General features: G+C 37.8%; 2 protein-coding genes across 2 annotated transcripts; one reads left to right on the top strand and one right to left on the bottom strand.

Annotated features, from left to right (window-relative positions):
* The first annotated feature begins 2,059 nt into the window (after nt 1–2,059).
* LOC121961127 (aldo-keto reductase family 1 member B15-like) lies at nt 2,060–4,854 on the top strand. The gene is made up of 4 exons (XM_042510997.1): nt 2,060–2,503; nt 3,097–3,203; nt 3,298–3,378; nt 4,264–4,854. The coding sequence occupies exons 1-4, from the start codon at nt 2,369–2,371 to the stop codon at nt 4,304–4,306; spliced, it is 366 nt and encodes a 121-aa protein (XP_042366931.1). The 5' UTR covers nt 2,060–2,368; the 3' UTR covers nt 4,307–4,854.
* Nucleotides 4,855–6,342: 1,488 nt separating this feature from the next.
* LOC121961230 (aldo-keto reductase family 1 member B1-like) lies at nt 6,343–13,674 on the bottom strand. Its single transcript, XM_042511139.1, has 10 exons — nt 13,565–13,674; nt 12,000–12,167; nt 11,725–11,841; nt 11,509–11,586; nt 11,017–11,139; nt 9,387–9,493; nt 8,370–8,451; nt 7,290–7,373; nt 7,098–7,180; nt 6,343–6,995 (listed from the first exon to the last, which is right to left on the bottom strand). Exons 1-10 carry the CDS (start codon nt 13,628–13,630, stop codon nt 6,953–6,955), a joined length of 951 nt encoding a protein of 316 aa, XP_042367073.1. The 5' UTR covers nt 13,631–13,674; the 3' UTR covers nt 6,343–6,952.
* Nucleotides 13,675–16,631: the final 2,957 nt, after the last annotated feature.

Below are 16,631 nucleotides of genomic sequence, written 5' to 3'. Positions count from 1 at the left end.
GAGAGTGGGAGGGAGCGCGCCCAGCGAACCCGAAAACTGTCAGTTTTTAATAATTTCTGTATAATGATTTTGTAGCCTCGATGTTTTCACTCAACTGCAATCTGTCCCGTTGTTTCCAAGTTTTAAACAAAGCCTACAAAGTTTCCGTCAAACCACATAACCCGTGTATGCAGCGATGACTTCCAGACGATGACCGCCCTGAGCTGACTAGAAAGCCTCTGAGGAATACACTTTCATCGGTTCACATGAAATTCACCAAAAGAAGAACCAAGAAGTAGAGACAAGTAACTCCAATTCACAATAAGGCTGCACGTAGCTCTGATTTGCCCGCTGGTATGTGAGTATGGTCTCTACCATCATGAAAGGGAATTTGAGTTATTTTAATTGAATGTTTGATGCTCATGCAGCATCAAGAGTGACTATTGGCTACAGTATGACTGAGCAGCGGTAACAGCATTTTCAAGTCAGCAACATTTTAAATATGCAATTTGCAGCCTTCTGCATGTTTAAGCTAATGTTCAGCTACAGTGGTAACTAGAGATGTTAGGGTTAAATCTAGTGTCAGCTTTGGGACGTTGTTTCTTCTAGTTGTGGACTGTAACTGACCAAACAGCTGAACGTTTAGGGCATGCTTTGTGATTGACCTACAACGAACTTTGACTTGATTAATCTGTAAAGCAGGAAATGTGCTATATAAACAAATCCCCCTTGCTTTTTTTTGGTCTTGTTTAATTTAATTTTATTTATTTTGATGTTTTTTTTGTCGTGCTTACATGCTTAATATTCCCTATTTTATGCGGTCTATAAATATTACAATTAAAATTGTGGACTTTATTGAGTTGGTAGCATACATACCTTGCATACTGCCCTAATAACAACGAGCTAAATTACAAAAAACACTACAATAACATTAAAACTGTCGGTAACATTATGTGGAATATGCATTTATATTTTAACTCACATATTTTCGCAAAGCCTGTTGTAGGCTTCCCTGTTGTGGCTGAACGGAAACATTGTTCAAAGTTTGAATTTCCTGACCTTGTAGGTTAGCAGCTAACGTTAGCAGCTAGCAAATGGAAAATGAGTTCATGATATACTTACTGCAGTTAGTCTCTCCATGTGGACAAAAACACTTCGGTCGTGTATATTAGAATTAGAATAATGTGGTTCCAGGTGCTTTCTTGTTGTAGTTTGTCATTCCGTTTTGCATTAATGTTTAATTAATGTAGCGAAGCGCATAAGTTTGCTAGCACACTGACACTGAGCATGGATGTATTATACGGAAGTCCTGTCGGCGCTCTGTGATCTCTGAGTCCCTCACGTGACGCAGCTTTCTTGTTTCTTATTCTTCTATATCACGTAGGACCGCAGGTTTGAGGTTCCTTTGTAATCATTCTCGGGTTAAATTATTGCTATATTGTGGTATTGATAATTAATGCCGTTGCAGATTTGTTGCAGGTAATTGCAGTGCTGGCAGGAAGCGCAGGATAATGCCAGTCTGTTTTTTTTTTTTTACCATATAGGTTCTTTTTCCCCACATACAGTAGATCTAACTGTGCCATTCTTCTGTCTGGACACTCACCACAATTATATCTATGTTTACCACCCCAACCAAAATACAACTTTTACATATTAGAACTTTTAAGTCATGTTGTGTGTGGTTAAGTTTCGATTGTTAAAAGCTACTCATTGCAAAACATTTATTTACTGGACACGATAAGGACTAACACACTTATCACTTCATCGTTTTTCATAGCTGTGGTGCACCTTCCACATTCCATCTCTGGGGAGAGGAGCCTGTGAGAAGACGCTCAGTGACTTGAAACTGGACTACCTGGACCTTTGCCTCATGCATTTCCCTTTCGGAGCCAAGGTTTGGATATCACTGTCCTGTCCTGGTCATAGAAAACAGTCTGTCTGTTGGTAAAACCATCAAGGGATCCGGTCAAGCTTAACTTTTAGCCTGTTTGGCCTGTATAAGCGTATCAAAGGATTCTGCAACAGTTAAAGTTATGACTCTTCTCAATGTTTCTCTGCTTAATAGGGTTCCTTACTAGGCTACTAAGCCTTACTACCAGGCAGTAAAACAAAACAAAAAACAACAGTTCATCTAATGTCCCGCTTGATATTTTCCTTTTTAAATGCAGCCAGGGGATGACCTTGTTCCACGTGATGAGAATGAACAGCTCATTTCTGATGGCAGCAACTTCTTGGATACTTGGGAGGTAATTTACGTGACTCAATACACCAACATATGTCAAGCTAAGACCGACGCAGCAATAGTCCAACTGGCTTGCTGGCACGTTAACTCAAACTAAATGTTGACATAGAAATAGGTTGCAAAAGAATCAATATGCAATGAAGCAATATGTCTCAAAAGGCCATGGAAAAGCTGGTGGATGCTGGGTTGGTCAAGGCTATCGGCATCTCCAACTTCAACAAAGACCAGATTGAAGCCATACTCAACAAGCCAGGACTCAAGTACATGCCTGACAACCACCAGGTAGAGTAAAACACCTTTTTACCTAAGAGACGACACATTTCACCTGATAACTACAGGGGCAAGCTGCTGTTTAAACCTATACATGCAGCCTTTTTAGATTTAACATGTTTGAGTCAAGGCTGCTGAGCAGCAAGAAAACAGACACGTGAAAATGACCTGCCATCTGCTATTTTGACTGGGTCTGATGATGAAAAACCATCAAGTGGAACAAAACTGTAAACAAAACTGGTAGGCTGCCATCTTTGTTGTTCGTTACACAATGCAAAAATGGGCATGATGATGTCATCTTTCCTCAGAAGGTACATTTTACTTGTTCACACAGATACACCGTAACCTAAGCTTTCAAAAATCTTCACCTGTTTTTACAAATATCTTATTTTAGTGATCAAAACTCTGTTGCATGTAAAAGAGAGACCAAAATGTAAAGGGAAAAAAATCTGCTTATGAAAAAATATCTGTAGATGTGTAGACAGGTCCTTAAAAAGGCCTAAAATCTTTCCTTATTCTGTTGTAATCCTAGACACAATACTTTAATTCTGAACATGCTGTAGAAGGAAGAAAATGACAGCTAAAGCGTTTGAATGTTCCCCCAGATCAAGTGCCACCCCTACCTGACCCAGGAGAAGCTGATCAACTGCTGCCACTCAAAGGGAATCTCAGTGACGGCTTACAGCCCCCTGGGCTCCCCTGACAGACCCTGGTGAGAGGCATTGCCACCTCATACACACAGTTCCCACAGGAAAGTGTCAAAACATCAAGTATCATTTATTCTTTTCTGATCTTTTTTACAAAAGGGTTACATCCGACGTCTTGAGTGAAGACGAAATGACCACGCTGATGAGCTTTACACAGAGGAGAGCATTTAAACTACTATGGTGAGTAGACAGGGAGACAAGCAGAGCAATATGACAATAACTGACATAAGTTTATTCAAATGAATTTGGTCAAAGAACTGGGTCCATATTCACAAAGCTTCCAAGTACAAAGAGTTGCTCCCCCCTGTGAGGAAATTCTGACATGATTCTTAAAATCATGATGTTTTGTAAGAATTTTAAAAGTTAAGACTTGATCCTAGTAAAGACAAAAGTTATTTACAAAGCATCTTAGCCCTTAAGAGAGCTCCTAAGGTGACAAACTGTTCGGAGTAGGGAGGATGACTTTAAACACGTTTAAGAGTTTCTTAAGCGGAGGAAAAAATGGCAGAAACACAAAGAGGTCTGAAAAAAATCTTCCAAATGCCGAATAATGGTGAGTAAATGCAACGCTACAGATTCGATCATGCAGGTATGATGTTTGTGGCTGATCTCATAAAATGTACTCACAGTGATCCAAACTCTAAGCTAAATGGCAATTAGGAAGATAATAACATTGCAGCAGTCTGATCCACAAACAGCACTTTCAAGGTCTCATAATGTGATGCAGTTCATTTCATTACCACTTGGTGTCCACGCCTTGTAGGTTCACAAAAAGGTGTGCATGTGACAACCAATCACATCTGTTAAAACAATGCATCACACCTAGACATGTGGTCAACCACATCTCAATATGGTCAAAGTTTCTGTTCCTTACATCCGTGCTCAGAGCTGCTCTGAGACCTTTCCTTAATCACTGCTAAGGTAGGTCTCCTTGCAAAAAAATATTCAGGCTAAGTATGAAGCTCTCTGAGAGTATTCTCAGAATATTTGTGAATGTGGCTCCAGGTTACTGGACCTATTATCATGAGCAACAAACCTCAAATAATGTTCCTCTTTTCTTTACAGGGCCTCATCACACAAAGACTTCCCTCTGAATGCTGAATATTAACTCATCAGAATTTGCTGCGCCGTTTCTGCTTTCATTGACTACTTCAACTACATTATGGAAAATCTACAAACTGAATTATTTACTATTCCCAGACTAATGTGACAGCTGAATTATAATGCTACTAAGCTTATATTGGGCCATATTTAAAATATGTTTGCTAAGGAAACACTGAATTTAATGAATGTACGTAACACTTAGGTTAAGTAGAAAAAGTAAAATCAGAATTAAAGTATCGTCCCTTTTATTGGGATGTAAAGGTTGTGTGTTGAGATTACGTGAGATAAATGATTGGGACAATATCTGATAAGGTGTAAATTATGTGCATTATAGAGACTGAAATTAATCATTAAATGCTATGTAAGTACTGAAGTAGGCTGCATGTTGTGACATAGTAAAAACAATAAAGTTACTATGATACCACGATTTGATGACTTTAAGGAATGGTTAATAATCAGGTCCGATCTCCATTTTTATTGGTGTGTGAAAAAGGACCGGCCCCTATGAGAAGATGTAATCACTGTCTGTGAAATGTGGTTTGCTTCAGTTGCTTTGCAAACTAACTCAGGTCTTTGATTAAATATCTTTATATTTCTTACGATTAAGCCTCTGAGAAGTTTTATTTTGAGTTAAAAAAGTGCACAACATTAATGTGCATTAATGTTAGCACATCCAAACTGTTTGGCCCACTTATTTATTTATTGTTTGTATCTCATGTATCGTGAACCATAACAGATTTTATTGTGTATGAATGTGAAGAATCTTAAGTTTGTAAGTGTATGTGAAGCCAAAGACAAACCACAATGAAAGTGGACAATATTGTCTTTTATATTCTTGAAGCAATTTCTTTCATTTTAGCATAAACATTCACTTTGACTCAGTTATGACCTGATTTGATTCTGGTTTGTGACCCCACAAAACATGCTTTTGTCCATATTTCATACACTAACTCATACATTACTTTTGTCATTGCTATTTTATTACCCTATATTTGTCCCTTCCTGCCTGTCATAAACATGGATACTCTTATATAACTTACTGTCATATAAAAGTCACAGGTTCGGCTGAGGGCGCCCTTGGCCGGTGTAACATTTGACAGAAACACAGTAATGTACATGTATGTTCTGTCACATACATTCTTCAAATATCTGCGTAATCGGCAGTTAGTAAAAGTCCTCTAAAGTGTTGAAAAACAGCACTGCCATCTGGTGCACATATGAAAAGGCTATACAACCCCAGCAGTCTGATGCTGACTAAGAGGAAGAACAGTTTGTCTAAAAAAATGATTTTAGGATCTCTTCCCCTGAGGTATAGCCAATGCTTTTGGGATAAATATTTCAAATAAAATGGACTAGTCCACTATAAAGTCATAGCTTGGTAAGTAACTGACTTAGTTGAATTAGTTTTACCCCATATTCGGTTCAAATGACATTTAAATGGTTTTTTTTCCCTTTTAAATCTGTTATCATCTCATGCTGCTAGGAGGGATAGTTTTATATAATTTCATTTAGGCCTATTTATATTTAAATTTAAATTAAAATCAATCAAATCAATATTTGCACTATAGTTTGTTGGGAAGGCCAACCTCTTTTATACAGAAATAATTAATAGGTAGTTTTGAGGCAGTTAGGCTTCTGCAGTGCCGTGTTGACGACCCTGATCCTTGTTTCCTGCTGATATAAGGGCATATGTGAGGCTGAATGTTATATATATATATATAACAACACTGCCTTTAGCACATAAAGACAAAGTTTTCTTCTGTCCCCTGTCACTCATAATATGTAATTCCCTTACTTTAAAACACTTATTAGTTAGATAACCAAAGCTACAAGTTCTTTAACTGCAAATAAAAAATAAAAAAATACATGTCACAATATATTTAATCATGGCTATATATGTATGTGTGTGGAGATCTGTATAAAATGTGGACACATTTGAAGGCTAAAGCGGCTTATTCGTTCATTCCCTCACTCTCACTATGTAGTTTGTTTGCCCTCTAGTGGTCAACTGAAGCACAAACTTTCACTCTGCCCGAGTAGTCTCTTCACTTCTATATAAACCTGCACCAACTTCTTTTATTTTCACCCACAGCAATTTAATTTCGTGCTTATCAAAAAGGCTCACACAGGATGTGAAAATGACTATTTTGTAACATGGCGGATACACATGATGATAAAGTGACATTTGTGACTCACAGGCGCTTATCTTATGCTGAAGAAAGTGCTTATCTGTACTGACTATGGGATACATTCAACACCATCAGTTACTTGAAATACCACAATGACCATTAATTAATTCAGTGGAATTTACCCTACACCTAGTGTTGATGGGAAAGCACAGGCCGACAGAACAGAAAATGACAACTGAAGTATAAGATGCTAATACTCAATTATACAAGATACAAAACTCAAAACGGCTCTAATCTGTATCAATGAGCATGTAAAATTTGGTACAAGTAAGTCTTAGGAGTGTGTGTAACAAGTTTTTGTCGAGACAATATGGGTAACTAAAGAGGTCAATGTTTCTTCTGAGAAATGCCACGCTAATTTTGCAAACCGCCCTAAAGAGCATGAACACGAGCAGCTGAGAAGGTGAAGATGCAAACTCCAGCACCCACTGTAAACCTGCGGAAAATCTGCATTTTTTATTTCAGAATTCAGTGTTGAATGGATAGTCCTTGTGCTTTGTGCCCCTATAGAGAGAAGAAAAAGGAAAAGAAAATTTACCTGGCACAACTCGACAATGTTACAACAAAGAAAAGGACACAATGATATATGTGACCTCATGATCTCACCATTGCATAGGACAGGCTCTCCAGTTCCTGTTAAATCCTGCTATAGTTTTCATTTCCTCCTCAGTGAGTTCAAAGTCAAACACCTGCAACGATTTAAACAACAGTCTTCATGCACATGCCAACAGGGTATGCAAGGGAGGCAAACTGAGGGCTAATCCTGAAAAACATCTGAACAATTTCTCAGCTAATTACCTGGAAATTCTCCTCAATGCGCTCAGGTGTGACTGATTTGGGGATCACGATCACGTTCCTTTGGATTTGGAAGCGAATCAGGACCTGGCAAGGGCAGAGAAATGGTATAAACATGTGAGTTGACCAGAGGTCAAATCTGTAAGTGTAATAACATGTACATGTGATCGCACATTCTTCTATAAGAGACAATTGTGTGTGAACAAAAACTGTTAAAGGAACAGTTCATCCTAAAACTCAAAATACATTTTTTTCCTTTACCTGTAGTGCTGTTTATCTACATCTACAATCTACATTGTTCTGGCGTGAGTTGCTGAGTGTTGGAGATATCAGCTGTAGAGATGTCTGCCTACTTTCACTTATGATGGACCTAGATGGCGCTCGGCCTGTGGTGGTCAAAACTCCAAAATACAAATTTGAAAAACTCAACAGCAACGTCCCTTTACATAAATCATAACTGTTACTCGAGATAATCCACAGACCTTGTTGAGAGCAGCTTCATGTAGGAACTGTCTTCTCCCTACCAAACTAAACCTGCTAATGGTATTACTACGCAGAAGGAAGTGTGCATCTATCACTAGCTCATCTAGCACTACTGAGCTAACTAATGTTACATCTCAGCAAGGGAGAACATGATTAATGTTTATGAGCTTCTCGTCCATGAACAGATGCACCCTTTCTTATGCACGATAATATGGTTTGTGGGTGTAATTTAGTAAAAAGCAATAGTTTCTTCCTTAAAAATACTTTTGAAAAACTCAACAGCAATGTTTTTTTTCCAGAAATGATGACCTTGTTACTCTACAGACCTTGCTGTGAGCAGTTTCATGTAGAAAACATTTTTGAAGAAGGAAGAGTGCGTCTACTAATGGACGGAAAGCTCTTGAAAGGGCAAAATGTAAACATTAATGTCATCCTCTTCTGCTGAGCTGTAATGTTAGCTAGCTCTGAGGTTCTAGGTGAGCTAGTGGTAGATGCAAGAGGAAAGAGGAAAAATAAAGATATGTTTTTTCAATTTTGGGGTTGTGCTTTTCTTGGTTTAGGGATTTTTTTGGTGTTTTTTTGTTCAAAACAGTACGGTACCTGAGCAGATGTCTTCTTGTGCTTCTCAGCAATGGTTTTTATGTTCGGATCTTCCAGCAGTGAGGGGTCTTCAGGTTTAGCCCTGCAATTTAAATCCAATCTCCAGTAATTTTTTTTACAGGATTCACACACAATGCAATATTTTGCTGAAAATCAAAATCAAAAGTAGACAAAATAATGGAAATACCTCAAAAAAGGGCTCTCTCTGAATTAGCCTTAACTTAATCAAACAGCGCTAAGTCTGTATGCATGGTTTTTCAAAGCAAATTCAGACTAATTAGAGAGGTATAAAAACACTAAATTATCTCTGCAAATAAGATAATTTAGAGATATATAGTTATATATATATATATGTGTGTGTGTGTGTGTGTGTGTGTGTGTTGTTGTTTTTTTAACATTGCAACGCTGTATTCAGTGTTTTTATTCATTTAAATTGCCAGATCTATTTGTTTTAGGGATAAAGAAACCTATGTGGATAATATGGCTCCCGGCAGAAATCCTGGACACCTCGATCTTATGTTATCAGAGAAAAAAGGTGAGCACACATTAGCAGGTGCTGGGCTTGGGGCCACCTTCCGACGTGCCAAAAAGTGGCAGATAAACACTGATTTTCAAACTGAAACTGCTCTATTCAGTATTTTTACCAGTTTTAATCACCTGGTCCTTTAACTTAGGAGGAGAGAGACCGCTGCATACAATATAACTCCTGAACAATGAACACTGAAAAAAATTCTAATCAGGAAAAGTTTCAGCTGATTGCAATCTGTAATCCTCACCACTACACGCCATTAATCTCCCATAATCTTAAACACTGTTCCTCCTGTCCAAATAAGGGCAAAAGTGTGCCTCACACGGACAAATTATATAAACAAAGAGGAACAACAGTCACATGCTGAAACTAACCAAAGGGATAGTGACATAATACTGATTCAGCATTCAAGCAAGAATGACCCATTTTGTAGCAGTGTGGTGATAAAGAAATAAGCACATCCTGTTTTATGTTTTGACATGACTGACCAGGGTCTGTCGGGGGAGCCCAGGGGGCTGTAGGCCGTCACTGAGATGCCCTGAGAGTGGCAGTAGCTGATCAGCTTCTCCTGAGTCAGGTATGGGTGGCACTCCACCTAATGGGACAAACACACAACTCTTAGGATGCTCCTCACAAACCATGAAGTTATGCATAAACCAACTTTGTATGAATAACTGTGTTTTATACACACTGGTTTTACAGTGGCTTCAAACTGAGCTTCAGTTATATTCAGTTTAGTGTCTTGATCTAAGACACATCCACTATATTGATTTAAAAATCCATATAATTGAGTGAAAATCACTCAAAATGAACACAAAAAAGTGCAACAACAATAAAACAAGCAAGAAAATCACCTAACAAAGTGCTTAAGAAAAGTATTTATTTATTTAATTTTTCCCTGTGACATCATTTTAAAATATAAAATAATTAAAATTATAAATATAGTTTTCAGGACATTTTTCCCATTTTTTTGGATAGTTTACTACTCATCCTTCACTCTTTTTTAAAACTAATTTTTAAGTAATTTTTTCTTCTTTTTGTTCTCATTTCTTGCAATGTGTGGGACTTTTCTTTCCATTTGACCACTGCCTTTTCCCCCGTATTTTCAAAAGAAATCAAACCAATTCGCTTAGATTTCAAGAGAAAGGGTTAAATACTTATAAGGGGTCTAAATATTTCAAAGGATGAAACTACAGTATTAAATTTACTCGAATACAATTAAAATAAAGAGTGTATTTTTGTGACTGCATTAAACATAAGCTTATAAAGCCAACTGGACTTACTTGACATCATTCTCAGGAATGAATTTGCTCTTATTCAATATGAGTCGTTTTTTCTGTGTTTGGTGACAAAGGGGAAAATAGTAATGTAATCGAATATACTACAAATCCAGACAAAACAAGACATTGATGGCGACCGATGGTCCTGAAAAACAGCAAAAATATAAGGTCACTGCAGCTAATTGGTCCAGCCTGAGGGGATACTGCAGTGGCTCATTTCGAATTAACAAGATTTTTATTTCTCAGACCTGATAGGAAGAGACAGTTGATGCCATTATGGCCCTTTGCCCTTTAGGAATAGCAATCTTAATGTGTATCTGTTTTCTTGCTGCTCAGTAGCCTCCACTCAAACATGAGATATCTAACTAGACTTACCGCCTTACAGTTGTATGCCTCTGTGAACCAGTTAAGTTGCACTTACAGTTTACATCCATGTCTGTGAAAACATGGATGCTTCACACACATCTTCAACCCAGCAACACAAAAGATCTACACAGCCAGCACAGTTTCAAGGTGGCCACTCAAAGTTAGAGTCAAGTCAGTATCTTACCAAATATCTCCCCTTCTGACATTGAGTACTGGCCAGAAGTGTTTTTTCAGAACATTAAACCCCCCCAAAAAACTTTGAAAGTATTCTTGAGATATTGCAATCAAGAGGATAACATGGATGCAAGCCTTCACAGTGAAAATGACCTTCGACCATTAAAATCGAATCAGTTCATTGTTGAGTCCAAGTTAATGTTTGTGCCCAATTTAAAAAAAAAAAAAAAAAAAAAATCCTTCAAGGTGTGCTTGAGATAATGTGTCACAGGAGTGGGATGGATGTGTCTAAGTGTACCTGGTTGTTGGCAGGCTTGTATTTGAGGCCTGGCTTGTTGAGGATGGCTTCAATCTGGTCTTTGTTGAAGTTGGAGACACCAATAGCTTTGACCAAGCCAGCATCCATCAGCTCCTCCATCCCCTGTGAAAATTGACCATAAAAACAAGTCTAGTTTTGAGACTACAGCTACTACTAACTCCTATTTGTCCTTCTTAAAAGAGCCATAGCTTTAATTTGTCTCCACTCCCCTTCTAAAGTCAAAGTCTCATTGATCTCAGGTCTTGTGTCACTACTATGAGCAACTTTCAATGTATTTTAAAGCGCCCGTTTTTTCTGACTTCCTCAACAAAAGGTTACTTATAAACAATTAACTCATGACTCATAAAGACATGGGGCTGAAAAAAATAGATCTGGTTTTGAATCATAACCCAGGAGAGCAAACTCCCAAGACGTTTAACTTGTTTGAGTCTTACGTCTGATAAAAGTGAGTAGTTTGTCCGTTTATCTCACCTCCCATGTCTCAAGGAAATGAGTGTTATCGCTGATCAACTCTCCTGCGCTGTCAAAAGGAAAAGCTTCACCTCCAGCCTGTAACAAAAGGATTAATACCCTTAAAACCAAATTACTGACATTAACAATATGGAGGCTGTACTGACAGATTCAATCATAATCATTAGCAAAACACATATTTTCACACATTGCTGACAAGACAAACAGTGTACCTACCTTGAAACCCATAGGCCAGTGCACTAGGTAAAGATCTAGGTAGTCCAGTTTAAGATCACTGAGAGACTTCTCGCAGATTTGCCTCACCAGGGACTTCTCATGGAAAGTGCACCAAAGCTATAAAATGAAAGGAAGTCAATGACCTGACATGTATGTTCAGGAGTCCTGTACTAATATTTTACATACAGTGAATGAGCATCAGCTCAAATGTCTATTTGTGGAAAAAATAATACCAGTAAGAGCATGCATTTTTACATTATGCACCCACAACTCACCTTGCTAACGATAAAAAGATCCTCCCGCTTGACCACGCCATCTTTGATCATGGCCTGAACACCCTCTCCCACCTCTGGCTCATTCTGGTAAACAAATGCTCCATCAATGTGTCTGTAACCCACCGAGATGGCTGCCTTCACCGCCTCAGTGACCTTGCCCTGGCGAGACTGGAACAGACAGGGATGGTCAGTTATGGTGTACAAAATGTAATAACACTCTTCAATCATAAAGATATATTGTGCTATAATAACACCAAGGTAAATACATATTCATATGGTGTCAATGTACAGGACAATGTATTCTGTTTTATGTTTGCATTATTTTATTTTATTTAGTATTACTCTTAATGCAATTGTCTCTTGTCTCAACTAAAGTTTTGGTTCCTTATTTTGTCCTTAAATTCAGTTATGGGGACTATTTTGCTTAAATTTACCCTTTATATTGTCCTGCAGGACAATATGTCCTATGTATTTCATCTAACCATACTATTTAGGAGCACTAGATTGTCCAACTCCAATTCTTATTTTTGAATATTCATATATATGAATGTCTTTCATGGTAGAACGAAAGCCAACTTTCTCTAGGTGGACAACAAAGTCTGATATACTTACCTCCTCTATTTTATTGATAATACTAACTGCCATTACATAAGATATTTCATGGAAGAAAATTACATCTTCAGTAAAGCAGGAAACAGCAGCTTTCTCAGACAGCATTAGATAATAATGTTGTTCATGTTAAAGTACACAAAAAAACATGAACAACCCCACCTTTCAAAACATAAAAAGGCTTGTGATTGTATTTCTCCTTGAAAACTTGGCAAAAAATAAACAGTTTGCACTTACAAACCAGCAAGCACCTAAAGCGTGGAAAAACCAAGGCTTTTTTTCAACTCCAGAACTTTCATACGTCATAGCTTTAGCTAAAGTTTTTAAAATCCAATAACTCGGCTATTGTACTCATGTATTATCACCATGTCAGCCAGGGAGGCTCAGGGAAGAAATATTTATAGCATTGGGAAAGGTAAAACATCAACAACAACGAAAACAAAGTCACACCCTGGTCGTCCCCTCCTCTGATAAGTAGACTAAAGAACAGCTCCCTAGCCCCTCAAGCTTTAGGTTACATAATTGATGGTATCTATAACAGCACTTTAATTGAGGTGCTATTGACTTATGTGGGTTAAATGAAATGAAAGTAAAGCTTGCTTGCAATGAAGGACAGTTTAACGTAACTTAACCCAGCAGCTTTTGCTCAGGCCGACCATGATCTAGAAACCTGCTGTCTGGGTGCATTAGCCACGGTTTGTATACTGTCATTAAGCGTAAGCTAAGTGACATAAACTATCAATACACAGTTACTCATTAAATAAAACGCAATTACTGGCGAGTTTATATTTCTACATCGATAGGTATGTCGAGAAAAGTTCGTTTTAACGAGTCATGTTTGTAACGTAAGTCTCCATGTTTTCTGTCGGCACCTCCAGCTAGCTTGCTAACGTCACAAAGTTAATTATTAACTAACGGAAGGCAGGACTAAATAGTACATTATAGAAAAAACTCACCTTCCATGTCCCCAGTCCCACAATGGGCATTTGTGCACCGGTGTTCAGTTTCACTGTTGTTGGCATGTCTCCGGAGGACGAGCAGAGGATGTGTGCAGGCGAGGACAGAGAGCAAGTGCAGAGCGCAGCACGAGCAGAGCACGAGCATCGTCGATCGATTGGTGATGCCTAGTAATTCAATTATAACCATACATAGCAATGATAGTTTATTTACGGCCCGCGGGCCAAATCTGGCCCCCACTAGGATACCCCCAGCCATTTTCAAATTCATAATGAAAAAAGGAAGTGATTCACACTGAGAATTATTTTTGTATGCTAAGTATACAGAAGGGGCCAGAGTGCATAAAACGGCATCAAAATAGAGCTTGTTTATCAGAAAAAAGTGCCATTGGAGGACCCCGGCACCCCCTGACAGAGGTCCTAGCTGAGCAACTGATGTCCTAAAATCCTAGAAATGTTCTGAAGTCCAAATTTTTTTTTAAAATCCTTTAAATGAAATCATATGTCTAAAAATCCCAGAAACATCTCAAAATCATATAAATGTCCTAAAATCCTAGAGACATATGCAGGTGTGTGAATTGACACATGTATTCTTTAGATAAGCAAAACAAAGAAACAAAAAACAAAAAAAGAGTAAAAAAAAAAAAAAAAAAAAAAACCCACAGGAATAACCATTTAACCATTAAAAATTGCAAGAATTTTGTAACATAGTTTTAATTATGTCATTATGATAATTAGAAATATGGTTTTCCCTATATTTTTCCCCTAGCTTTTAAAAAACTTTTTTTCTGAACCTACTAACTGCACCAATTTGCTCAGGCTTTAAGGGTTTAAGTATTTGTAAAAGGCATCTGAAGCAGCACAAAATGACATCGCTACATGTTTTAAAGGGTTAATGATAATATTTTTCATGAATAAAATCTTGATCACACAAAGAAACTAGTGGCCCTAACTACTGAAGTCAGATAGATCTAGAGGAGTACACTAGGTAACACTTAGACTATAAAATAAAATACAAACTTTGAATATCAAATTTTAATGAGTCCATGTGGACATTTGTGCCAAATTTGAGGAAATTCCCTCAAGTTTCTATAGATATTGCGTTCACAAGGAGGAGACATATGCAAGGTCACAGTGACCTCAACCTTTGGCCACCAAAATCTAATCAGTTCAATGCTGAGTGTAAGTGGACTAATGTGCCAAATTTCAAAAAATTCCCTCAAGGCGTTCTTGAGATATGTATGTATGGACAGACAACCCGAAAATGCACTGCCCCTGGCCACAGTTACCACCAGTGTGGGGGCACAAATAAAATGGAGATATTCCAACAAGATCCACACACGGTACTTCAGTGCAATACTTGGGTAAATGTAGTTACTTTCAAATTACTTGGTATCAGGGTGGATGCTTATTGCAATGGAAGCAATTATTTGGAACAGCCAGTAAAATGTAAACAAACACATATATTCAACTACTGCAGAATTAAGACCATGACAAAGACAGTTTCAAATCTGTTTCCATCACAGCACAATGATTAATAAAAAATAGGGCTGCTACATATGTCTTAACTTTAATAATAATAATTATACTACTACTAATAATAACAATAAGGATATAATATTTTTCCAATATTAAAAATTGCATATCTCTGTGTAAACAATGTGGACAAATAAGGGCTGCATGATATGAAAAAATCATACTGCTGTCATTTCGAAGAATATTGCGATATGATTCATATTTCAGCAGAAATTAACATTTTTGTATTTAATTTTCACTGAAAAAAATTACAAAAAAGTATTATGATATGATTTTTGCAGGGGTCTGTACCAAACAAGCAGGTTCTCTAATGTCTGGAATGTGACTTGTAGGCCGGGGCATCTCTGTAGCTCCATGGGGCTTTACTTATAATAGTATGTTAGGACAAATTTTACCTTTATCAAAAAAATGACAGCTCCTATGATTTGGATATTGCGCTTGCATGTTGCAATTTTACAAAAATAATCGGATTAACTGTGCAGCCCTAATGCAAATTGTCATATAAAATACTACTACAAATAATCAACATGTTAATTACATTACACACCTGGAATATTCATGATTTACCAAATAAAAAAAAAGTAAAAAATTTCTTGTACATGGCATTTATTTGATTACAGACCTTCAGACCTGAAAACCAATTGGCAAAATAACACCTGCCTTTTGCATGTTTTAACAAGTCAATGTTGGTTCTGTCATTTAACCACTAGAGGGCACCATTGCCACACTTACGAAGCATATGAGACCGTCTCCTCAAATCACCCTACTTGTGCTCCTAAGTAAAATAATCACATTATTTCATACATTGGCTAATATGACCAGTAACTAAAGTGATTGATCAGTGGTGTTCATTTCACTAAAGGCTCTAAAAAACCTCATGCACATATCCAATATTTGAATGAACTTAATCTATAGGAGGATAAAACCTCTTTTAACAAGCCTTGCATATGCTCCTTGTCTCCTTTATAATGTAGGAAATAATATTCTTTTTAGTCGTTATTATTTTGACTACAACATCCTAATGGCTTGACGCTCACACTGTAAAGGAGAGATGCACATGCATGCACGCACACACACACACACACACACACATGCACGCACGCACCCACGCACACACGCATGCACGCACGCATGCACGCATGCACACACACACAGCCCAGCCTTAAACCCCAAGAGACAGCTGAAAGAAGGAACAAATACAAGGTGTCTCTTTTTGTCAGAATCAGATAAAACCTCACAGACCTTTAACTGAGCCATTCAACACTCTGAGCAGGAGATAAGAGAGGCAGAAGAGAGCGATATAAAAAACATACAAAAGGGAAAAGTTATGGGAGCCAGCAGCCGCTGTGTACCTCACAATGGCTCTCGCTAAAGTTTGTGTCTCTTCTGATCTTCTCCCAGCTGGACGCCTGCTTTTCAGGCCCTGTCTCCTCTGATCTAACTTCAGACACTGGAGGGCCTTTTGCCAGCCTGCAAACTGTCAAAGTACCCCAGGAATCAAACACTGTCGCATGCTGTCATGATCAAAGAA

Source organism: Plectropomus leopardus, chromosome 22, assembly GCF_008729295.1.
Source record: "Plectropomus leopardus isolate mb chromosome 22, YSFRI_Pleo_2.0, whole genome shotgun sequence".
Classification (NCBI taxonomy): Eukaryota; Metazoa; Chordata; class Actinopteri; order Perciformes; family Serranidae; genus Plectropomus; species Plectropomus leopardus.
This window is presented reverse-complemented; position numbering and strand designations above follow the sequence as displayed.